The sequence below is a fragment of the Anomalospiza imberbis genome, chromosome 12 (assembly GCF_031753505.1).
Source record: "Anomalospiza imberbis isolate Cuckoo-Finch-1a 21T00152 chromosome 12, ASM3175350v1, whole genome shotgun sequence".
NCBI lineage: Eukaryota > Metazoa > Chordata > Aves > Passeriformes > Viduidae > Anomalospiza > Anomalospiza imberbis.
In genome coordinates, this window is record NC_089692.1 from 12,528,599 (window position 1) to 12,552,808 (window position 24,210).

Sequence of the window (24,210 nt, forward strand, 5' to 3'; positions counted from 1 at the left end):
GCCAAAGCAGGACTAAATGAGAAAAAGGAAACATGTTTAATTAGTGTCTTCTGTAAAACTTTACAAATGTACAGCATAGTGCAAAAACGCAGTCTCAGCACATCACCTTCAAGTAAAATTAAGAATGTAAAAAGCCAAGGAACACAAGCTTCCTTCTTCACAGCAATGGCTCCCGAGTGCTCTTCCTGGAGGTTCCTCTCTCACCATCAAGCTCCAATCTGATGTTTATATTAGAGTAAAAAGCCTAAAGAAAATCCCTGGAACCCTCCTGAGAGGCTGCTCCCCACCAGCACAGGCTGGAGCCTGCCCTGTAGGACACAGCCTGAGACAGAGCCAGGGCCCAGCTGCACCTGGCTGTGCCCACAGGCAACCCTCCCCAGGGGTTCATTTCTCAACCCCAACCAGACAATCCAGTCAGACACGAGCTATGCCCAGCCTCAAGCATGTGACAGGCTCCATAGAAACACAGGAAAACTACTCAGAAGCTTGAAGCATGTGCTTAAATACCTTGTTGCATCAATACATTCAGTGTTAACATGACAGCAGCCTGGAGTGTGGAAGCTCAGAGAAGGGTGTAAATCTTGAACATACACTGTCGGTGTCAGCAGACACCAAGCAGTTTTCAATTACCTATGAGGAAGTAAACAGAGTGCAACTCAATGACTTTCCATCACTGGAAAGGGCAAAATAGGGTGGAAATGGGCTGATCTAGGTGAAATTTCTAAGCACAAATCTGTCAAAAAGAAAAACCTTGTCCAGGATACACTCAAGGACATCATCTAAATACCAGGCCAGTGGGGGCTGCTGGAATTTTCCCTTAGTCCTGAACACAAAAACTGTGGCTGGGATTAATTCAGGAGCTCTCACAACCTCGTTCCTGCACAGATCACACCACCAAGGCAGTGACAGAGCTCCCAGCACAGGAATCAGCTGGGCAAAAATGTGCTCAAAAGTGAATGTTTGTGAACTAACACATTTGTTCACATAGTGATAAATGGATGGAGGAAAGGGTTCTGACAGGAAGGTCCATTTAAAAAATGCACCTCTTATTGAGGAGATTTTGAGCCTGCACTCACCTGAGTGATTAGCTACACTTTGGGGTGGATGCTGCTTGACCACAATGCTCAGAAATGTGGTTCATAACCAAGAAGTGTCATGACAATGAAGACAAGCAAAGCATTTCTTCAAATGACACTGGCACAGCTTAAACCTCCCTGTCTAAGCCCTCAGGAGGCCTGAGTTAATTGAATTTCCTGGGTCTGTCCTACTGCATTTGGGTAACCTTCCTAAGGAAAAGCAACTCAGGTAGAAGATACTGAGATAAATAATATGTTCTCATTAGAACTACAGCATTAAAAAACAAAGCTCTGCTTTGTTGAGAAACTCAGTTGTCAGGAACCACATGGATGGGGAAGGTTAGTTCAGCCTTTGAGGCAGGTCTCAGATGTACAAAGGACAGAAGAAAAGTTTGTGGGACATGGTGGACTAACCATTCTGCCTCTCTCCTACACTGAGCAGCTGAGAGTCCATCTAAAAAGGGTATCTAATAAATTAAATTGTTTAATCAGATCTTATACATCAATAAATCAACAGGTACATCTTCAGGAAAAATAGAACAGGTCAAAGCCAAGGAAAAACCAATTGGACTGGACATTAAATACTTAGCCAGCACCAAAACCCAGAGTGCACTCCCTCTGCCCTCTCTGCACATGGAAAATTGTGTGTGCAGAAAAGTCTATCCCTTTTCTATTTTTTAAGTATGGAGTGCCCTGCCTTTATGTAAAAGAAAATAATTTGGGGCAAAACAAATCCCAAACAACAAAACTCTCAACTCAGCATGGGACGTTTTGCAGCCTGTGAAGATCGGTAGCTCCCCTAAGAGCCAGAGTCACATTCTTGGTGGGGTCACTCAGAAAACAAGCTTCTACACACCCCAAGAGATCTTTTTCCTACTCACCCTAGGAGGAACAGGTGCATCCCATCAAACCCAGAAAATGGATAAAAAATCTTTTTAGAGCATTGGACTGGCATGTAGAACTATTTTCCTATTCAATAACCAGCATCAACAAGGATCAGGCATCTTAGCTAATCTGTGCTGCCCTAATAAAATCCAACAGTTTGCCATTGCAGGCACTAGTAAGGATCACTGTTTTATGAAGTCTCAGATGGACTTTAAAGCTACTCTTCACTTAAATTTTTATTAAAATATTTGAAATTTCTAAAGCATTTTCAAGGAAAAAAAAATCCTGGCAAGTTCTCACTCCCCCTCGGAGCAAGCACCAGAAGTAGTATTTTGTTTTAAAAAACACTGAAATCCAGGTTCAGGGAAGGTAATGCAACAGCTACTGACCATTTCCACTTACTCAAAAAAAAAAGCACAAAAAGAAACTCTCTTGTGGGTTTCTGAGTCAGTTTTGTTTTTTACATTCAAACCTGTGGATGCTTGGATGGGTGGGAGGGAGATTTTGTTTCTTGGGAGCTAAATCACTGGCTGTTGTCCGTGGAAGAACTCAGGTTTAGAGGGATATCTCCTTGGACACCCACAGAGGACATGTAGGAAGCTATATTTTCAGAAGGAACATAAAGTGATGAATTTTCAGGCAAGCTGATGAGGTCGTTCCCAAAGATGGACTGACGGTCAAGGAGGAGCTGCTGGGCACTTTCAAGAATCACATCTTTCCCTAGGAATAGACAGCAGAAAATTCAGCTTCTGGAAGGCAGGTTCCTAGTTTTACATATGTAGAACTGAAAAGTGACAAATCTCAACTGCAGCAGCGACTGAGGAGCCTCCAGTAAAATGGCTTGGAAACACCTGAGTAGAACTTGGACTCACTCAAAAGCCCATTAAAATCAAAGGGAGTCTCTGCAGGTCACCAGGTGGGTTCTGCCTGAAAACTGAGGTGCCTCACAAGTGAAAGAGGGACGACTGAATGTTGGAGACACTGAGAAGAGAATGAGAGTAGCTGCTCTTCTCCTTCACTCAAGATGTGTCTTTCTCCCTCTTTGTAGAAAGGCTTTGCAAACAGGGGATGCTCAAGGACTCTCTTCAGTGTACCTGGGCTTTTAATGTCTTTGAGGTGCTCATGAAAGAGGCTGAGGCTGGAAGTCCTTGAATGACACACAATGAATCAAAACTGGGGCAGGTTCAGGTGGCTACAGCACCCAGTTTGGTGCTGTAGCAACCTAAAGCTAAAAGCTCACAAGAGCTTCTCTTTCAGGTCTGTCCCCAGCTGAACACACATGAACATGTATCACAATTCCACAGCCAGGGCAATACTCCTGGATTCATATCTAAGGTCAATAACACACTTTATCGGAGTCAGCAAGTGGATCAGCTGGACTGTTCCCTCGAAGTCTGCTAAAAGGTCTGGAGAAAGGGACACACAGTCCGTGCCTCTGGCTGCCAGCAGCTACTGGGGCACCTCCTCTGCAGCAGGAACCAGAGGAACCCCAAGATTGTACCAGCTCTTACCACCCCTACCCACTGAGATCACCACATTGCTCTGAGGTGGCAATGAACAGGCAGAGAAAACAGTGGAAGCACTGACAGTCATGATGGGGACCCATTGCAAAACCAGTTCAATTCCATTTACACCTCAGTTTATCCCCCACCCTTTTCCCACTGCTCAAGAACTGGCTTAGCAGCCGCTGTGGAAACACTGTTGACTGACAACCATGAAAGTAAAATGACAGACATGGTTTGCTCCCTCAAATGGCAAGCTGTCAATACTGGACATCCTATCTGGCTGTCTGAACTCCATCCTACTGCCAGGTCCACAGAGCTGCTGGTGCTCCTACCTGGGCAGGTGTTGTTGAATGGTGGGTTGAACACTTTTGGGGGCAGCTCAGTTGCACTCTTCTCCAGATCCACTGTGAGTCGCTGCATCTTGATGCAAAAATATAAACTACAATGTACAATTATACAAAGACAGGGGAGCTTGTTAGAACTAGGCCATGTCTGAGCACCGGTGCTTCACCCCACTGCACAACACCCACAGGAACACAAGCCATCCTTCCTGCCCATCCTCTCCTCCCAGCCCCACTGCACTTCACTAGAACAGCCACACCATGTGCTCAGGGGCAGATCTGCCCGAAGGACAGAGCTGTGGGAGGTGCAATCCCCTATTCAGCATTGGTTAATATGCTGTGAAGCTCCTGCCATATGTGGGGCCAGGCTGGTTTCACTGTGGCTGCTATACAAAGCAAACCCTCTGCAGCCAGTAACAAAGAAGAAAGATATTTTCGTTCCATTTTCCTATGACTGTCTTTAAAGTGAAACTAGTTTTTGCTTACACAGTGCTCGAGGCACGGAGCTCCTGCATGTGTTGCTTCCACACTTCTCCATGCTCATGAGTTTCTGTAGTACAAGCAAGAGCCCCTGGGAAATTTAGTGGGCTCAAGGACTGAACTATTGGACATTGCAGCCTCCTTTCCTGGCCTTTTCTTTCAATTCTTTTTAAAAAGTTATAGCCCTTGCTTCCAAGACTTGCTAATTAATATTAACTATTTCTTAGACACTCTCCTTCCTAACACTCAGGAAGTGGAATTACCTAGTAAATTCAAAATTATTACAACCTAAAAAGGATGTTGATACCATGAATAAGGCTTAGAGACCCTTTGCATTTCATTACAGTAGATAACACTCTACTTGTGCATCTGTAGAGATATCTGGCAGAACCATCCAAGATTTCATCCAACTTGGTTGTCAGCAAGGGCTCTGAAAATTCTATCATGCAGGAAAAGGAACCCAGCTATGCAATACATTTCCAACCTTAATCCTTCTGTGAGTCTACAGTTTCCTTCAGTGTTTATTAAACCTGCTCTTTCTGCACTGCAGAAATGTCTGTGTAAGTATTGATTCCAAAGAAACACCACCAAACAATTTCTCCTTATTTCTTCATGTACAGACATGCAGGAACCTCTGTTGCAATTGCATGGTATTTTACTGCTCCTGAAACATACAGGGATGGCAGCACTTCGTAAAGGCATATTTTATAAAGAGCTTTGGCACAAAGACACTTTATAAATCTATGGTATTAGTAGGATGTGACATTCTCACTAAGAGAAAGTTTAGAGCAGCCAGTTGCAATTAAAGCCTCCAGAACACCAACAGTCAGTCAGAGCTCGTCTCCACACAAAGCCTGGCTGAGTTGGAAAAACAGGTCAAGAGTATAATACAGCACTCTCACGCTGCCCCCAGGAGATGCCTACGTGCTGTGCTTTAGCTCACTCTCCCCTCTGGTTATGAAATAACTTCCTCAGTTATGCACAAGCTCTGCTTCATAGTTCCATTATTACTTAGGCAAGGAGATGTAGGGGAAGGTGTCCCTGCAGCGGGCAGGGGCTTTCGAACAGGATGAACATTAAGGTCATTCCACCTCAGCCATTCTGGGATTCTGTGATTGCTATTTTCATAGCTCAGAAACACATATCTCTTACCGGGGGCAGACTGGCTTCCATTTCAGTCAAATTCCACTCACTCAGAGATAAATTGGGATTAAAGACCTGTTGGGACAAAACTACAGTTAGGGCTGTGAAAGGTGGAATGGTTTGAGATTCTCATGCCCTCTCCTGCCTGCTGGAGGGTGCAGCCCTGCACTAACTGGAGCTGCAGACAAAGGCTCCTGTGCTGACTTGTGGCACAGCTGGGCTGGGCTCTGGGCACTTCTGCTGATCCACGAGCCCTGCTGCCTGCCAGGGGAGGGACAGCACAGACACCCCATGCCACTGTCCTGTCACTAACCAGGGCAGCTGCACACACAGATCAAAGCCCTTTTCTGCTGCTCTTGAGTCCTAGGACACCCCTAGATTCATATGACTTTTAAAAGCATTCCAGAATTTAGTAGCAGAGGGCAGGTTACTGTTGCATCAGGGCTTTGGTGACAATTTCTTGAGAAGTCTGAGCAATTTGGGAAAAGGAGCTGTTGATCTGAGGCCAATTTTATGATTCATTCTCACTTTTGTGACATTAGTTGCACAGAGAGAGAAGTGTGTCAGTAAAAGGAAAACACTTCCTAATGAGATAGAAGAAACAGAAACCAACAGTCAGTGGTAGAGCAGGCCATTAGAAAAGCTCTGTAAAGTCAGAATCAACCACAGACACTTGGGAACTGCTTGAAGAGAATAAGATTGATTTTTTAAAAATTATTTTTCATTCTGTTTATCCATGAAAGCTTACAACATGCCTTTATCTGAAGCACCTCCTCAAGGGAGCATATATTTGACATAGAGATTTTTTTCTTATACACAGAGTTATTTGATTATTGGCAAAAACCTTTCATATACCAACTATATGTACTACAGAGAAATAAACAAACCTTCCTATTTCTGCATGTCTGCTTAAGGAAAAGCCACCATCCATTTCTAGAGAAAGGTGATCTAAGAACTGAGACTGATAAATAGCTCAGCAGAGAGAAGATTTTACATTGGCTATATTTCCCAGAATATGAGGAAGAGGGGAAGGTAGGAAAAGCTAAACACAATCTAGGAATATCTAAGATGTAGAATATGCAGAAAATAAATTAACCCTACACAGCAATTACCAAACTAGCTAGAAAGTCATATTAAACCTATTTTACAAAAATGTGTCTGGTCTCATGTTGATTTCTTTATCAAATTCAGTGTTTTGTGCCCCTAAAGTTCAAATATGCATAATAAGAAAAAAAAAGGGCACAATTTAAAGCTGAAATCTTATGAGCAGGTCAAAACAGAGCTGTGACTCCACAGGCTACATGTGGCAGATAAAATGCCACATGAGAACAAGCAGCATGACCTGAATCACAGCCCCAAGGAACCTCTGTCAACTTCACAGCTCTTTTGATGCAGCCTTTCCAGTGACACTCACATCCAAGAGGCTGGCAGGCTCCAGGCTGTACTGCTGGCTCCTCAGCAGCAGCTGCAGCCCCTCCAGGCTCCAGTCAGTGCCCTCCAATGGGTCTGAAATATCTGTTCTGAGAAAACACAAGGGGAAATATTGCCACAAAGGAAACTTGCATAGATGCCTACAGAAAGCAGGACTGAGCAGCCTCCCAAAAGGATGTTCATGTTTAAATCTCATTTTGAAAACCAAGGCTGTCAGCCTGGATTTATGCCATAAAGTTTGGTTTAATCCCAGAGTACAACTCAGCAGAGCACAGAGGGGACTGGGCAGATGGTAAAACAAATGAGACAATCCCTCTCCTGGGTGACACGTGGTTTGGGGATGGATAGTCTGTGCACATCTCCTCAACAGTGGGAAAATTAAAGCTTTCCTTAAAATAAATCCTTTTAGAAATGCACTTGGAACCAGAACAGGCTGCATTGCCATTCTCCTTGGTCCAAGATGCCTGAATTACTGTTAACTAATGCTTTTTAAAGGAGTGACTTAGCTGCAGGCATTTACCCTGCAGGCTGCATTTACTAGAGACATTCAGCTAAATGAGCAACAGTGAGGCCCTGCTGTGATTAAACCCCCAAAAGCTATAAAAACTTTCTCTTAAAATCAGGTCTTTTAAAAAGGGATTCTTTTTCTTTGCTTTTTTTCTGGTAATATGTTTTTAAGCATCCAGTGGGTTCAGAGGGAGGACTTTGATTCTCTGTAGGGACTTAAAGGAAAATGGAAGCTTTTCTGATAATCCTACTGAATGTTTTGGGTTCCCCTCCCTGACGGTCCACCTTACACTGCTGCAGTTGCTATCGAGAATGAACTGCAGTTCAGTTCCACACCATGCACCCAGCTGCACCATGCTTTCCTTCTGCTGGTGAGGCCTGCTGGACACTCTCCCACAACATGGGTGCTCTTGGGATTTCAGTCTCGGAGCACAGCCCAGAAGTGGCGCACTGGGATCACCCTGGGGCTGAGCCTGATGTCCCAGTGCCCAAATCCCTCTAAATGCAAAAAGCCTCTTCCTGCTCCCACAGCTCTGATGCACATCCTCTGACAGCTCTTTCTCGGCTGGGTCCTTCAAGCAAGTGATCCACATGCCCCCTACCTCTGTGAACTGTCCCCTGGGATGCAGAGGTCCTCTAGCAGGTGCCACAGGTACAGGATGGAGCTCATCAGGCTGCACTTGGCTACTTGAAGTGAGTGACCCTCCCTCCCCACCCTGGGAATGGGAGGAGAGGGCCATGAGCAGGCAGGGCCACGGCTCTCCCTGGCTCACCTCACCTGTCCAGCAGGGCCCTCCTGCCTCTCCTCTCGGGTGCTTGGGAGGTCCCTGCTGGGGCTGCACCACAGCTGCCTTTGCCCTCCAGGACAGACTGAACCATGGCCACGGGCAGCACCGGGGGCTCGGAGCAGGCCCGGCAGCCGGGCAGGGGCACCTCGGGCTCCGCGCTGGCTTTCACTCCAGGGCTCACTGGCTCTTCCTTGATCAGCATGAGGCACTTCTCCCTGCAGCAGAGACAAGGCTGAGCACCACTCACAGCTGCTCCACAAAGGCCTCGTGCTACTGGGAAGGGCAGGAGCACCAGGCCTTGCTTCCACTTCCCATCAAACTGCCACAGACGGTCTTTCCATTTCCTCAGATGGGCAAAAGAAGCCAGCAGCCTCTTTTCTTTTCAGCAAGCTTCAGAAACATGCTCAGCTGGAATATCTGCAGTCACTTCACCAGTCACAGCTATAATGAATTTGCCCCATTTAATTGTTTTGCAAATACAGAAAATAAATTTCTATTCACTGATCATTTCTTGGGTGAGTGTTAGGACAGGTTAAGGGGACACTGGACTGAAGAGATTCCCCTGAAAAAGAAAAGTCTCCATCCTAGACATAAGAATGAGATCAGTTATACCCTTCCGTGCAGGAGTTAGGATTGGAACAGCAAGCACTCTAGAGATCCCAATGACACAGGTCAAGATCTTGTGGCCCTGCAGGACTTGAACAGAAGCTGTTGAGATCTGACAGTCATAGTCACATGTTTTACTTGGTTGGAGGCAGAGGTTTGTCTTTTCCAATGGAGAGGCACCCCACATTATTTCCAGATGGACAAATGACAATGAAGTTTTATTTAGAAACACCTTGTGTGTAAAAACCTATTTTGCGTTACTTGTAGGAGACTTTAGAGCTCCCTGTGAACCTGCACAGACGGAGCCAAAGTGACAAAGGCACGGAGATAACAGGGATGGGTATGTGACACTACAGAGCTTTCCTCAACATTCATTTCAGATCATCTTCTCATCTCGTGGGGCCTAAATTCCCACAAGAAGCACAGCTGATTTAGGAGGTACCACACGTGAACTGATTGGGGCCATGGCTGGCTCAGATGCCAAAGTCATGCAGACACAGAACGGATCAGAAGCCACCAGATGGCACTCAGTAATTAGGAGAAATAAGCAACTTAATGTGAAGGTTGTAGTAAAGATTTTCTGCTTTAGAAATGGCTTCCAGGTTTGGTTTTTTTGTTTGTTTGTTTGTTTGTTTGTTTGTTTTAATCTGAAGCTCTTTACATGCTCCCAGTTAATTTTATGGCTATGGTTTCAATTATGCAACAGATTTACAGGCAGTTTGTAGAGTATAACTGCCTTGCCTCTATGCCTGAGAAACTGTTTCCATGATTCATCTGTCTACTTACTTTCCACTGACATAGCTTTAGCTATTCTGCTGCTAGCCCTAAATACACTGCATGTCTGTGGCAGGAAGAGATAAGCATTAAAATACCTCTGTATTCAGTTCTTAAGTTACCAGGGCCTTTTCAGAGAAAAGTTGTCAAGCATCGGAAGTTGTTGTGATGCAACCTTTCTGTTCTCATTAGCTGTTAGATGTACAATTTGATTGCTTCTTCTTTGCCAAAGCCAAAAGGAAACCCTCCTTTCTCCCTCTCAACAAACCCAACAAGTGTTACTATCTCATTATTTGATTAAGTCTGAGACAGTCTCTGTCTTGGGACTTGGGACTAAAGAAACATGGAATATTTCTCAGAGGGGAGTGGAAGTTCCCAGCATGAAACTCAGGACTTTGTTTTGAAAGTTATGCTGTTATTACCCCCCTCTAATTCTGAAAATCTGACCCACTTTCCAAACTGGAAAAAATATTCCATCCCATATCTCTATAGAGATTTGTGAATCAGACAGAAACTTTGGTAGAATTACAGCCACAAAAACTCTTGAGAAGAGTTGCATAAGCATGTTTATACCCAACTCTACCTATTTTTAATCACAAACATGTTTACCTGTCATTTTCAGGAGGGGATTGCATATTCATGATGTTGGATGGTGATGCTTCAGTAACATCAGATATGATGGGTCCTCCAGCAATTGCAGGGCTGTTTAAGCAAGAGGCAGGCTCTGTTGAGGGCTAAGAGAAAAGCAAAAGTCATATAGATTTATCCTTCTGACCCCAAAACAGGTCCAAGGCCCTATCTGAGATGGTTAGGGTTTATTCACTGTGACTTTGAGTTCCCCCTGTATGGAAACCAAGAAAGCTTTTACCTACTATGCAATATTATAATTTCCTCTCACTTTTCCTCCAACCGCACAGAGGTACAGGTGTGAAATAAACCCTGTGAAGTGTCAGCAACCAAAAGGTTTTACCAAGTCTGACATTTTGCCTAGACTGCTCAGCTTCCTCTGGAGGGAAAGATCCAACAGAGCCCAACAGGGCCATATGAGCCTCTCACGCCAGCTCACATATTCTAACTGCATGACAGAAGTGTCTGGTGTCTGCTCTGATGATGGTGGGGATCCCTCAGAGGCTACAAAAATCCCACTTTTAGAAGTCACTTCTTCCTCTCTTCTCTCAAGGTGAACCAGGCTGGGGTAACAACATGGAGAGTTCAGCGTGCAGGGTCTGCCTTTCCCCACAAAGCCCATGGCCTCCCTCATGAAGGCATCCATAAAGCTGGGGAGCTGAAGGAGTTTTAAATGTCACCCAGCTTAGCAAACCTCATTTCTTCTTCACTGCCAAACTCTTGCCAAATTACTTACGCCATAATCTCTATTATTGCTTCAAACATTCCCCCCCCCCCAGCCAAAGCCATCCCAGAGAGCTCAGAGGCTGAACCCACCGACTGTATGAAATAGGGGTCGTGGAGGGGCTCTGGGGACAAATGCCGGCTGAACTTCGATACTGGTGGAGCCGAGATCCCATTGTCAAGCATCAGAGGTCTGTGAAGAGAAACAGTTTTGTCTTCCAGAATGTATTGACTGGCTCCTGGCTGCTCATTCACAAAAAATCCCTGAACCAAAAGCTCTTCTCCCTTGTCTACTCTGGTTCTCCTCAGCTGTAAGAGTCTCTCTTGCCTGGTGTTATGGGCAAGGAAGGCTAACAACATTTTGGAGGAGGTCACCATCAAAAAAGAGCCTTAACCCAACAGAGAGGGGAAGGATGCAGACCTGCCCATCCTGTCCAAACCTACCCAGAGCCCCCAGGCAGCATTCTGCTCTGCACCAAGTAGCTCCAGGCTGCACACCATCCTTTCCTGCAGCCATTTAGAAGAGGGGCAGGAAAATACAACCGTGAAAGATAAAACACTAAGGATGCAGATATAGACACAAGAGCTGAGGCTTCTGGAAGACAGACCTTTGTGTTTCCAAGGAACCAGGAACTTAAATTACCTTGCAAATTGCAGCTGGTTGTGTGAAGTGTAATCCCCCATCATAAGGAGGTCAATACAGTTGCTGTGCAGGTAGTTCTGTGCTCTTCTGCCCACAGTTTCTCACTAATTATTTGCCTTTTTACAAAAAAAGCAATGGCCTAAGACATTTCTTGGGCTGCAAAGCTTTTACAGGAAGGACACAGGCCTGACCATGAAAATTAGAGGTCAGATCTGGCATCTCATTTCTCTGCTCACCCACCCTACTGAAGGAAGATTTCCCCAGTCATGAACCTCAGCCCTTGAGGTTCTCCCCTTGAGCCCCTTTCTTTTCTATCTGCAGTGTTTAGCTCCTCCAAGAGGCTCAGCAGAGGGGGTAGGCAGAATGCATATACCCTGCTGGTTTGTACAGATTATGAGCTCCTTCATTCAATCCTGTGCTGCCTTTACAGTACTCACAAGAGGAGTCAGTCAAGAACAAGGACACTTGACTTAATGAAAATTGACTCCTTTGAGCTGCTCGTGGGAGGTCTGGCTCCTTTCTCTGCAGCATGGAGAAGTTTCTAAGTTGTCAAAGGCCACAAGGTAATAAAGGTGGGACCTGAAGGCAGGACCCTGTCCTCAGCAAATTCCACTCAATAGTCTCTTCCCCTTCTTTTAATCACAAGCACCACAGGGCAAGAAAGGCATAGCTGCTCTCCTGAAAGGCACTAAGCTTCCTAATTCAAGTTGCTCTATTCACTTGCCTTTAAGAGCCTATCTGAAGATACCCCTCAGCTAAAATTTTCTCCCACCTTCCTCTTTGTAAGGCCTGCAGGTTAACACCACCAAGCCAGGGTTGGATACACACCACATTCAGTGACTGTGGGTCAAACTGAAGGTGTCTGTGGGCTGGCTGGGCTCAGCCCTGCTCTGACTGCTGCCAAGTGACAAAACTGGAACCTGTAGGACCAGCAGTGGGTCCTGCCCTTTAGCCTCCCTCTAGTTAGCACTCCCATGTCCCACTGCGCACCGTGTTCCCCAAATAAAAGTCACCAGCTGACACGGTGCTTCTCTACAGAGCAGTGAATGGGGCCTGTCAGCAGGTCTGACTCTGCACTTCAGCCCATTCATTTCCCATCACCATGGAGCCCCGGTCCGGTGACCGCCTGCCTGGGCGAGCTGAGCTTGTGCTTTTAGTGAGGGGGCAGCATTATGCACCCGTGAGCGTGTGCACCACACACGGGTACTTACAGCTTCCTCTTTATCCCAGTGCTGCTGGGGCTTGATTGGAGCTGGCCAAACAGAAACTGAATCAGCTGTCAGGAGAGATCAAAATCTGGTGTTAATCAGCAGAGTGATTCAGCACTCCCTGCTCTTGCAGCCATTCTTATCTCACACATTCCTCCCTCCCAACAGCACTCCAAAGCAGCCATAGAATATAGGAGTCAAATTGTATGAGACGTTGGAGCCAGAAACAGAAATGAGCTGTCTTAGAACTCAAAACAGCCTGCCTGGCTTTCAAGGGACACAGCCAGGTCCCTGTTTTGTGCAATGGTTCCTGGATGCATGTGCTCAGCACTGTCTCTCTTCACTTTGTGCATGAAGAACTTCAGCTGGTCCTAACAGACCTGTGAAGTGCACATGCAAACATTCCTAGGCCTGGAGATAGACCTGGATCCATTAAAGTTTTCAGAGACATTTAGAAGAGGTGCTGTAAAGTCTGACAAAGACTTTGCAAGTGAAAGAGGCAACTCCCTATGGAGAGCCTGTATGGGGTCTGAGCTCTTTCAGTTGAGTTTTTCAGCTCTATGAATGTCAGTGTTGACACAGGACACTAAAAAGGAAGCAGAGTAGCTTTGGAGAGGAATCACTTAGCAACATATTCCCAGGTCAGCTTGAACTTAATGCTTTGCTTTGACCTCCAAACAGAGAGAGCATTATTATTATATATCACAGCTGGCTCTTACTCATTGCTCAATATAACAAAATAGAGTTGCATAAAAGTCTCTACAATGAAGCATGTGGCTGGTCCAGCCTCAGAGCTGGAGGAAGGCTTGATAGCCTCATGCATTTCTGTCCAGTCCTATGACTCTGTGATGCCACGTGAGGGTCAGAACATGGGGACTGGGATGTGTGACGTGCTCAGTCATGCCAGCACCATCCAGGAATCACTGGAGAGGCCTTTTCTATACTGGCCATGATAGATTTTAAGGGAGATGGTTCTGCAGCCTAAAAGGTTGTACAGTAATTCCTCAACTATACCAGTAACAGCAGAAAATGTAGTAGTTGCTGTTACATTGCCCCAGTGGAGCAATGGGTGGCCAATTCTGCCACCTGCAGCTTCCCACTGGTGCTGGCAGCAGTGGGGTTCCTCTCGTGAACAAATGGAAGAGGAAGATTTGGGAAGCCCAAAGGCATTGGTACAACCAGAACACAGCCAACACAGGGCAATAAGTGAGAGTTGTGCTCTCTTGCTCAGGATTTCAACAGAAAAGTGGTTTCTAACATCACAGAAAGGACTGACAAGGAAATTAAAATCTTTTGCTTAAGGGCACGGTCTGTGCTTTGTTAATGGCTTGTTTCCATAGGACACACAAAAGCATCACACAACTTAAAGGGAAAATAATTACACTGCATTATCACAGTGTGGAGATTACAGGACAAGAAAAAAAAATCAGAGGAGGACATAGACCAGGCAGCACAAGCAAGTTTGGAGTTTATATGACAACTACCTTGTTGATGACTTTCTGTTGCTGTGAGTGGTTCTGCCGGAGAGAAACAACTTCCCGCCAAAGAACTTCATTTTGCCTGAAAGTGAAACAGACATTTTCTATGAGAACAGAAACATCAACAGCCCATGGTGCTGCCATGATGCACAATAGATTCAACTGTGCAAAAATCTGTTTCACTTCTGGGCTCTTGCAGTGTTTGGCTCTTTTCAGGTGTCCCAAACAAGGTCACACAATTGCCTTCCTTTTAATTCCTTGATCTCAAAAGAGTTATAGACCAAAGCATGGAGGAAAAACAAATAAAGAGAAGCCAATATTTATAGGGGAAGGTAACAAGAGGACATGTGTTTTTGTGGAACATTTGGGCCAAACTCAGAATTTCAGCATAGCCTTATTTGTGATTGTGAGTTATTTGGATCACCCACACTGTCCTTCCATGGGAGCCAAGAAAGCTCAACCTGTCCACAACTGCACCAGTGCTCCCAAAGACAAGACTGTGAACAGAGACCCTGTGTATGTGTATTCCACCTGCTTAAAACTCATACAAGTGGTGGTTCAAATGCATGTTTGGTAGTGACTGGAGCAGACAAAAAGATGTTTCGGCATCTCAGAGCCTTGAACTAGGATGACTGTAATGGTGTTATTAGTGGGAGCCAATGATTTAACCCAGCACAGCCCTGTGTCCAACTTGCATAAAGAAAATTTATTTTCTGTCTGTAAATGAAGCAGCACAGAGGGGAGCTTACAGGCTTCCTCTAACAGTCAGTCCCTAGGTGGGATGGAGAGATGCAGAGTTTATTTACTGTCCTGCCTTCAAGTCTGAATGCCAGCCAAGTCCATGATGCAAAAGGTTTTGCCAGCCAATTTATCTCTAGAGTATATGGATGTACCTAAACTGTCAGGCCAGCAAAACCTATCATACAGGTGAAACTGATAAATCCTTTTGCTTTTTAGTCTTTCTAGTGCAGATGGATGCTAGAACTGGGAAGGTAAGGTCCAGAGATCTGAAGAGCACAGTAGAACAGCTTGTACAGCAAGAATCTCTGCAGTGAGCTTTTTGTACTGGTCCTGACAGGATTTTCAGCAAGGCAGCATTCCTTAGTCTGACAGCTTGTACTGGAGCTATGTCCTAATTGTTCTTCACCAGTGTAAATTTCTTAACGTGGATTCCGCTTGGGATTTCTCCTCTGTCTTAGTTTATAAAAATCATATTATTTTCATCAGTTGAATGCAATTTTGCCAGATGGAGGGAAGGAGCAAGCAAATCAAAAGGGAGAATAAATTAAAATCAAGGCCAAATCACTAATACTGGAACTCCTTAAAAATTAAATCAAATGCAAGCCCAGAAACTCATTGCTGCTGTATCTGGAATTCACAGTCCAAACTCATGCATGTGCTAAGTGTGGGAGTCATTAAAATTGATGCAGGATAAAAATATGTATCCATTGCACAAAAGGTGCTGGTCTGGAATGAAGTTTCCCAGTATGCAGTGTTACTCTTAAGGCCCAGAATGACAGTGTCATCTGGTGGTGTATGAATATCAGCTCTCATTATAAAATAAAGGGTTTGGGTCTATTTGATTATTCAAGTGCTTTTTAAACAAAGCTCTCTGTAAATATTAAAATTCTGGAGGCAAATAAAAACCTCTCCAAGTATATGATTTATAAAACCACATCCACTTCCTAATCTTTTAGGGACCATGTCTGAGTCACAAAATCCCAGAGTCTCAGACAGCTGGAGGCAGCCAGATGCAGGAAGCATTGCATCAGGGTTTGCTCTTATCCAACAATTTTGGCCACATCAGATGACACAGTCTCAGGGAGATGAGTCCATGGAGTATATGATACAGAAGTTCTTACGTTATATATTATAACATACTATATTTTTTTAGGCCAGTCATAAATTTTGGAGGTGAATGATGGCAGAAAGGTAATTTCTTAATAGCTGGAGTGGACTCCACCACATTTCTGCCAAGGACTCTTGTATGTGTGAGAGTTACATCTTTATCACCATTTCCATCTGGAGGCAATAGTTATCTAAGTCCCCAGGTTATGCACATATTTCCTGTCTGACCTTCTCTGTGCTTCCCTCATCTGTGAAGGAAAAACAAATGAGACAGAGAGGTTGAGCATTAATTCATATTTTGTAGAAAGAAATATTTTGTGCATAGAAATCCTACACATTGTTGTCTCAACAGATCTCTGGTCAGTCCCTGGCTCCACGTGCTCCCTGGGCAGGGAAGTGTGCAAGGCTCCTCCTTTCAACCATTCCCCACTCCAGAGAAGCAAATGCCCATAAGAAGCAGCCTGAGTAGGATTCAACTCACTGCTTCATGTCCTGCACTTGACACTCCATGTTCTCCTGCTGACTTCTCAGTATCTGTACCTCGTATAGCAACCTGCTGAGGTCCTCCTGGCGCATCTTGGTCTCCTCACTTTTCACTACTGACACCTGAGGTGAAAAAAAATCAAAGGTAGATTTTACCTGTGCAAGAAGGGCCATGGACAGAGAGAGTAATTGTGGTGGCTCAGGTGTAGGACTGTCACCAGCTGAAACACCAGGACAGGCCACTTGCCAAAGAGTCTGAACTATCCTAGGGGTACTATTGCAAGAGCAAAATAGAGCAAAGCACAGGACAAATCTATTCATAGAGAGGGTCTGCTGGCAGAATTACATTCCCTGACAGAGTGGGGACCTATTTCAAATCAGCTTGAGGGGAAAACAAAAGTATTTTAAGTATCAGGGAGGAATAGATCTAGACTGATTTAATCTTTCTACTTTAACTAGGGAGATACCAAATCAAGCCCTATGTTTTACAGGGATGAGTCTGATTAAATGCTTCAAATTGGCATACTATACTTGGATACCCAAAGAGCTTTTGCTCAAGCCCCTTTTCAGAAGTTGCTATGCTAATTCAGTGAGAGAACAACACTTTGAGGGTATTAATAATAGGTCAAAAGACAGAAAACAGAGGGCAGGAGTAGGTTGCTTCTTGTATAAGAAAAAGAGATGGCTATTGAGGACCCTGCAGGACTTATGCCATATTTCTCTAGGAAAGCAGTAACAATTCAAAAGCAGAGGGATGGGAAGCAAGCCTGGCCCTGCAGCACTACACAAACATCTTGTGATACAGAGCAACAGACCAGAAAAACACAGACAAAACTCTGATGCAAGCCAAGCCCTGCAAACCAAGAACCCCCAACCCAGGTGCACATATATGTGGGGAGGACAGGAACAAGACCAGGGTGATGCTGGAGTTATGCTGAGCAGGCAGGTGCCTGTTCCCCGCTCCCACACAGTGCCCCTCACCTTCCTCTTGATGTGCTCCAGAAGGTGCTCGTGGCCCTGCAGGAAGCAGAGGTGCTGGAACTCAGTGTCGTCCCTCTCAGGCTTGACCAGCCCCCCCTGCTCGATGTTCACCACCTTCCTGAAGCCATCTGCACAGAAAGGGCACGGCTGATGGGCAACAGGATCCAGCACTCTCTCCACCTCCCACCCTCGTCACTCTTGAGGACATTTCTGATCACCCTCCACACTTTTTGAGCTGCCAGTGCTTACCCCTGGACATGCTTTTGGGCCATAACCACCAGAAATCCAGGGCAAAGGAGAGCTCTGTGCATCCCACTGGCCACCCCTGCTGCAGCCTGTGCCATGAAAGCCTTTCCACCACGGGCACGTTGCTCTGCCAGGAGCTGAAATGCCAGCTCTTAGGGAATTCCTGTCTCAATTTGCAAGCCACAGGGATTCAGGGGAAGGTTTTTCAAAGGTACAGAACATCAACAGGTGACACTTTTGGAAAAAAGGTCACGAGCACATTTGGAAATCTGCTTTTCAGAAGCCCTTAAAAGTTTCTAAGTTGTATTTAAGGATTGGCCTAAAATTTACAAAAATGCTACTATAGAGTGAAATAGCAAAGTTAAAACTTGAGTAAGGAACTTAATTACTCATTGAAAAACTTCCAACAACTATCAGAACAGTCATTTTGTTGAAGTGGCTGAAAATTACACCTAAACTTCCTTTAAGGGGTAAAAATGTCTGATCAGCAAGGTGAGGTTTGCAGGGAGAGGAACTGTCTGTTACTAGTTCAGTGATATGGTAGGTGAAAGGGATAAGCTCAGGGCACACGACCCACAAGAGCAGCACATTCTGGGGGAGGTGTTACAGTTGGTGGCTGGATAAAGCTCCGTACAGAATAAAATGGAAAATGAAAATAACAGGTCATCAGATCAATGCAAGAGAAGCAGAACACCTGGTAGGTGAAAGTTCTTAGCCCACATCCTGAAATGTAATCTAACAGAAATTCCATGCTGGAATTTAAGGTAAACACAAGGAGATCACTACTCCAGGATCTGAGAGGCAGATGCTCTTTGGCAAAATCAATAATGCCACAACAAGTCATATACATGAGACCCCAAACTTTTCTCTGCACAATTCTCTCCCATGCCTCCTGTCAGCTGCCGTATCAGTGGGGCCCACGTGTCCTGGGCCCTGGGAGCTGCACTTACACATGTTCAGCTGCCGCACGAAGCTGGCCATGTTGTTGTGCTTGAAATACTTGGGCAGCACCTCTTTGGCAAAGCGGCCTTGGTCGAACACATGGAAGCTGGTGCCATTCTGCAAAGGAGATAGGGACAAAGGCAAAGTTAGGGGAGCATCCCTGACCACAAGACAGGCCCAAGAGGAGTCCTACAGCAGGGGAAGTCTTGTCCTCTGAATTGCCACTTTGAAGCTAAAAGGAGTGACAACAGCCCTCAATGACAGATGTGCTCCTTTCAGTTCCGGTACAGTCAGGCCTCTATGGCTGCAGGTTTGATCCTTTTCTGCTTTTTGTCACTGCTTAGTTGAGAGTCTTGGATGTGAGAAAGAAACCACTGACTTTTGTGCCCAAATAGCTAGTAGGTGGTCTGTGATCATCCCCTCTTGCATGGACTTCACAGAAAGACTCGAGTCTTAAGAAGGCCCTGAAAGTGGGAATTGCCATTATTAACCTTCTTGTTCAGATCTAACCCCAAACCATCTGCTCCAGAGCAGAGCAGTCCTGGAGGGAGCACTGCCTGGAGAAATGGCACAAGAAACACAGCAAGGCAAGAAGCAAATCATCTCTGGAGACACCACATTTGCCCAGAAGCTCTATGCACATTTTATTAACAGAAAACAGCCACAAGTGCAACCCACAAAATGTTGACAGTCACGCTTTGCAGTCCAAGCTAGCAACACACATGTTAATCAGATAAATCTTCCATTTCTGGGATTGCATTGCAAAGATCCATGACTGCCAAACAAGGCAAACAGCCTGGGATTGCTGGCAAAGATGCACTGCAGGCCATGTGCTTTCCCTGCCTGGCCTTCTACCTGCTGACAGCTACATCAGTGCAATGACATCAGCAGATATTAGGGACTTGACTCAGCTGCAGCTGAGTTTCAGGGGACAAGAGCTAAAGACACTAGAGCCTGCACTGTGTTGGCAGGGAGGGGTCTGAGACCAGCACACCACAGTCATCCTCCTGCTGTGTTCAGTGCTACTACCATCAGACAGAGGCATGTCAGCCTGGCTGGGCATGCCACAGGGGCTGGTTTGTGACACAGGACAGTGTTTTGTAAGAGCCCTCAGGCTCTGTGTGCAGTAGGAGGGTACCAGTGGTGTGAGTCCCACCTCGTACCCATCGGGGGGTCTGCAGCTGTGAGGGTGCTCTCAGGGAAGTCTGGAAGTCTCTAAAACGGGGAGTGCAATCAGAGCAGCTCAATCCCAGTGCAGCTCAGTGACTAAACAGGGGCTGGTGTGTGCCTGCAGCCTGCCCATGGCCACCAGAAACCAGCCAGCTGGCAAACCCTGCTGCCCAACACTGCGTTTCCATCACCGAATGGTGCCATTTCCCTCTGAGCTCAGGCTCATTTGGCAGCTCTAACAATTAACACCCACTAACATGAGACTTTGGGTCAGCTGTACTTCTTGCTCCTTGCTTACTACTGCAAACACTGAACATGACTGTGCCTCAACATGGCTCTTTGACCATTTTTGGGGTCTTTCCTATCATTCCTTACCCCATGCAGCAGAAGCAAAGGCTGAACAAGCACTGAAGAGATTCACTGATGACCTGCATGCTGGAATTATCCTCACAGACCAAGTCTGCAGACAGGACAGCAGAGACCATGGTTTCCCAACACTGCAGACACTGCCCTGGGGACAGAGCTGGTTTATTCTGCTTCCCTTGTGCTTCTGCCTCCTTACTCTGGGATACAGCTGTGTGTCCCAGGCTGGACCCACTGATGGAAAATGAGAAGCACAAGAGTTTTGTATACCTCAAGAAGTCCTTATGGCCTTTCATGAGAGGCCATTCCTTTGAATTCAGGGCCACAATGTTCTCAGAAGCTGGCACACTCAGAAAGGCTCCTACAGACACAAGAGATCTTGGGGTTACTGTGTGCTCACCGATGAACTGTGCATGTGTCAGCTTGTTCCCACACTGCAGCTGTGCCTTGGCTGTTTTACACCATGGGAGCACAAGCTCAGAGAAACTCTGGAAGTCTTCTCTGCCCAAAGCAAAACTGACTCTGCAGCTCAACAATCGGGGCAGATGCTTATCTCAGCTGCTTTTGACAGAACCACCAGGACAGGCATGTTGTTCTCTAACAAGACAAGTGTTAGTCCAGGAATTTGCCAGTTCTCCCTTACTGCACTTCCATTAAAAAAAATAATTGAATTACTTCTTGTCCAATCTACCACAGACACAGAGAGCAGAGTTTTCCTTTCCACCTCACAACAGACTTTAGTGTATATGTAAACCATTACTGTATTTCCTCTCCATCTCTTCTTCATGCTAAGAAACAGTTCACAGGTCCTCATGGGTCCTATTTTCTAGAATTACTGATTACACCCAGAAATCTTAGGTATAAGATTTCTTAGGTATAAGATTTTCATCTTTCAGCTCCAACATCACCAACGTATAGAAGCTGAAGAATATGAGAAACATGGATACCTGCAACAACAGGAAAATTAGACACCTAAAAGCCTTACCAAAACCTCCAAGGATATAGTTGCATGTTAGTTAGCAGGAAAGCAAAGCACAGTGGTAGTCAGTCAAAAATAACAGTGTTCTAAGTGTAACAGCGAGGGGACTATTTACACAGGTTAGAAAATAATTTCTAGCTTTAAAATCCTTATTTAAAACTTGGTGGTTCTCAGAGGTATGGCCATGTAATACCAGCAACAACCACAGTCACAGATACCAATGCAGCTCAAATCCTGTCTCAGGTTTTGAATGAAAAGTCTACTAGACACAAAGTATATATAAGAAAGGCTGCTTTAGACATTTTTACCACCTCCCTTTAAATTTGCTTATGTTATAGATTCTTGATTTTGGAGAACAAGTTTATGCACACAGCTTATCTAATAACTCCCTGCTGAAAACAAATCACATTACTTGCAGCAAATCACAAGTCAAAAGCACAATGTGGAATCAAAGTGTTGTATAAAGGGGACAAATAATTTTATTTCTGTGCTTGCAGTTAATATATTAATGTCTCTGTGAAAAATAAGAAGCCAAAGCAAAGCAATCTATCCCTATGAAGCTGTACAGACAATATATACCCACATCAGTATTATCATCACACAGACTCATTGAAAATTCAAGTAAAGCTCTTCCAAAACAATTTAGGGTGCCAGTCTGAGATCTGTTTAAATTATAGGTTTGAGTCTGACTTCTGAGTGCTGTTTATCTCCTGCCTTCCACCTAGACATTTGTAAGAAGCTGCTAAGAAACACACGTGAGATAATACCAAACTGCAGTGAAACTTTTTAAGGGTTTTGCATATTTCCTAGAAAATGTTAGGGAGCTGCAGATTCAAGCAAGGTGAAAAATATTTCTCTCAAAGCATGTGGAATTATTAGAATTAGAAAATTAGACACTTTTTAGGATGTTTCAAGTGAAATGTGTAAATATCATAATTAAAACACCCACAAAACAGTTGCCCCTCTGAAACAGAAAAGCCAAAATATTTCAGATAAATAATACCAAGTATATCCAAAAGTGCCTGCACTTGAATCCTGTTTCTGCACTCTGCCAGTAACTGGGCAGCACCTGCCAAGCAGAGGGCAGCTCCTGTGCCAGGCAGTGCTCGGGCCTCACACCCGGGTTTTCCCTGTTGTTGCAGGCATTAGTGACACCCAATACCTGTTGCACTTACAGAACTCCAGCAGATGAGATGGTTCGTTTCAGGGTCTTCCACCAGCGTCCAGAGTTTTGTTAGGAAGGCTGGGACATTGCTGGAGTATCCGTCCATCACCAGAGAGCTGGGTGAATCCTGCATAGCTTTGCAGTGTCCCGGCTAAACTGACCCCATTGCCCTGGGTGCCTGCGTCCCTGCACGCGCCTGCGTCCCACAGAGAATGAGCCACCCAATTTTGTCCCAGGCCAGTGGAAAGTAGGCGTCCAGGGAGTCACATCAGCAGTGCTGCTCGCACTCTTAAAAACTCAGCACAATGGGATGGCATCACCAGCCCCGGAGAACAATGCACAGAATGAAAATGCACTGCAGCCGATCTCGCAGAGCTGTGAATAAATACGCAGCGTCATGCAAAGGGAACACGTGCTGCCCACCTTATGCTGGGAGGTGGGCAAGTCACCAGAGCAAACCCACCTGCCCAGAGTCTGTGGGACACCCAGGCACAGACATCCCAGGTGTCTGAAGGCACCTGAGTTGTTAATTTGGAATTTTCTTGTCCTAAACTTTGGCTGGCATAGACAAAGGAGAGCTGGCCAGACTCAGGGCTGTACATCTTCAGCAAGACTTTGTAAAGTCAAAATTGTAAGCAGGTTTAGCTATTATGTTATTTGTCAACAGAAATTATTTAGCTCTTTCATGAGGAAAGAGGATGCTGAAAACAGCTACACATAGAATCTATTAGACAGTATGGTTTTATCTTTAATATAAAAATTGAAATAGCTCTAAATACATGTGTGACTTAATGCCAGGGTAATTTCAACTCAGAAACTGCTCTTTAAATAACAAAATAAAATATAAAATCAACATTAAATTTTCCTGAGGTCCTTAGCAAAAACTTGCAAAGCTCAATATTCCTGCTAAAAAATGGAACCGATTTCTCACCTGATGCCTACAGAGTCCTTTAAGGCCAAACACTGAAAGAGTCAGGAGGTGAGAAGAGACAAGATAAGTGTCAGGATAACAGTGCATTAATTTTTTCTTGCCATTTTCAAAGGGCAACTTAGAACAGTGTACTAAGAATGTGGGATTTCCCCTAAAACCCAAATCACCATTAGCGACTGACAAAACCCAGCAAGTAAGACAAATTTTATACAAGCAGGTGCTAGTCATGCCAGGTAACATCATCACACAGAGAAGTCACAAGGTCAGCAGTGCCATGGCAGAGTGGAGTAGATGTTTGACACGCACTGGAAACAAGGATCAGGTTATTCCTGCAAAGGTGCTTGGACAGAGGACCCCACTCCTCTCACCTGACCTCTGTGAATGCCAAACAGAGCTGGAAGGAACAGCTGCAGCCCCTTGCCTGCATACCTGGAAGACTCTGTGTCCATCTCAAAGAGAAAGATAATGCAATATTCAAACAAGGATTTCTTCTGGGATGTAATGCCACAGTTCTGGCTCTGGAGCAGACATTTTACCAATTCAGTCAGGTTTAAATATGGGAAAACTTCCAAAACTGCAATTAATTCTCAAGAGAATAGAGAAAAATAAAACAACAGCAACAAAAAAGGGACACACACATTAGGATTTAACAAACTGGACTACAGAGGAGGTTAAAAAAATCAAACTTGAAATTTCACTATATTTTGAATTTGAACTTTAAAAAATTATGAAAATCTCTTGGTCAGTTGTTTCACATTTTTTTCAATCAATCCTAAGAAGCTGAGTGATACTTTTCAAGAGTTAAAAATGTCAGATGAAAGCTTTTTTTGGGAAAAAACGGTCTTTTTTTCTACAGTGAGGTTTTGCTACTCTGAGTAATAAAAATG

At 44.9% G+C, this 24,210-nt stretch overlaps 1 protein-coding gene across 2 annotated transcripts; it reads right to left on the minus strand.

The window, feature by feature from the left end:
• Positions 1–17: 17 nt before the first annotated feature.
• HSF4 (heat shock transcription factor 4) lies at positions 18–23,715 on the minus strand. Of its 2 annotated transcripts, none has more exons than XM_068202802.1 (13): positions 22,403–23,714; positions 18,724–18,832; positions 17,528–17,655; positions 16,545–16,669; positions 14,222–14,297; positions 12,741–12,805; positions 10,980–11,079; positions 10,146–10,270; positions 8,147–8,371; positions 6,845–6,950; positions 5,440–5,505; positions 3,799–3,886; positions 18–2,681 (listed from the first exon to the last, which is right to left on the minus strand). In XM_068202802.1, exons 1-13 carry the CDS (start codon positions 22,523–22,525, stop codon positions 2,485–2,487), a joined length of 1,533 nt encoding a protein of 510 aa, XP_068058903.1. In that variant the 5' UTR covers positions 22,526–23,714; the 3' UTR covers positions 18–2,484. The 2 variants fall into 2 exon arrangements, with proteins under 2 accessions (XP_068058903.1, XP_068058904.1); XM_068202803.1 differs by having other exon boundaries at positions 2,559–2,681; positions 3,799–3,905; positions 22,403–23,715.
• Positions 23,716–24,210: the final 495 nt, after the last annotated feature.

Coding starts and splice junctions, on each gene's coding strand:
- HSF4 (XM_068202802.1), bottom strand. CDS start 22,525: ATGCAGGATTCACCCAGCTCTCTGGTGATGGACGGATACTCCAGCAAT. Junction 10,271..10,979: donor ACCCCTATTTCATACAGTCG/GTGGGTTCAGCC, acceptor CTTTTCTCTTAG/CCCTCAACAGAGCCTGCCTC. Junction 8,372..10,145: donor TCCCCTCCTGAAAATGACAG/GTAAACATGTTT, acceptor TCTCTGCTGCAG/GGAGAAGTGCCTCATGCTGA.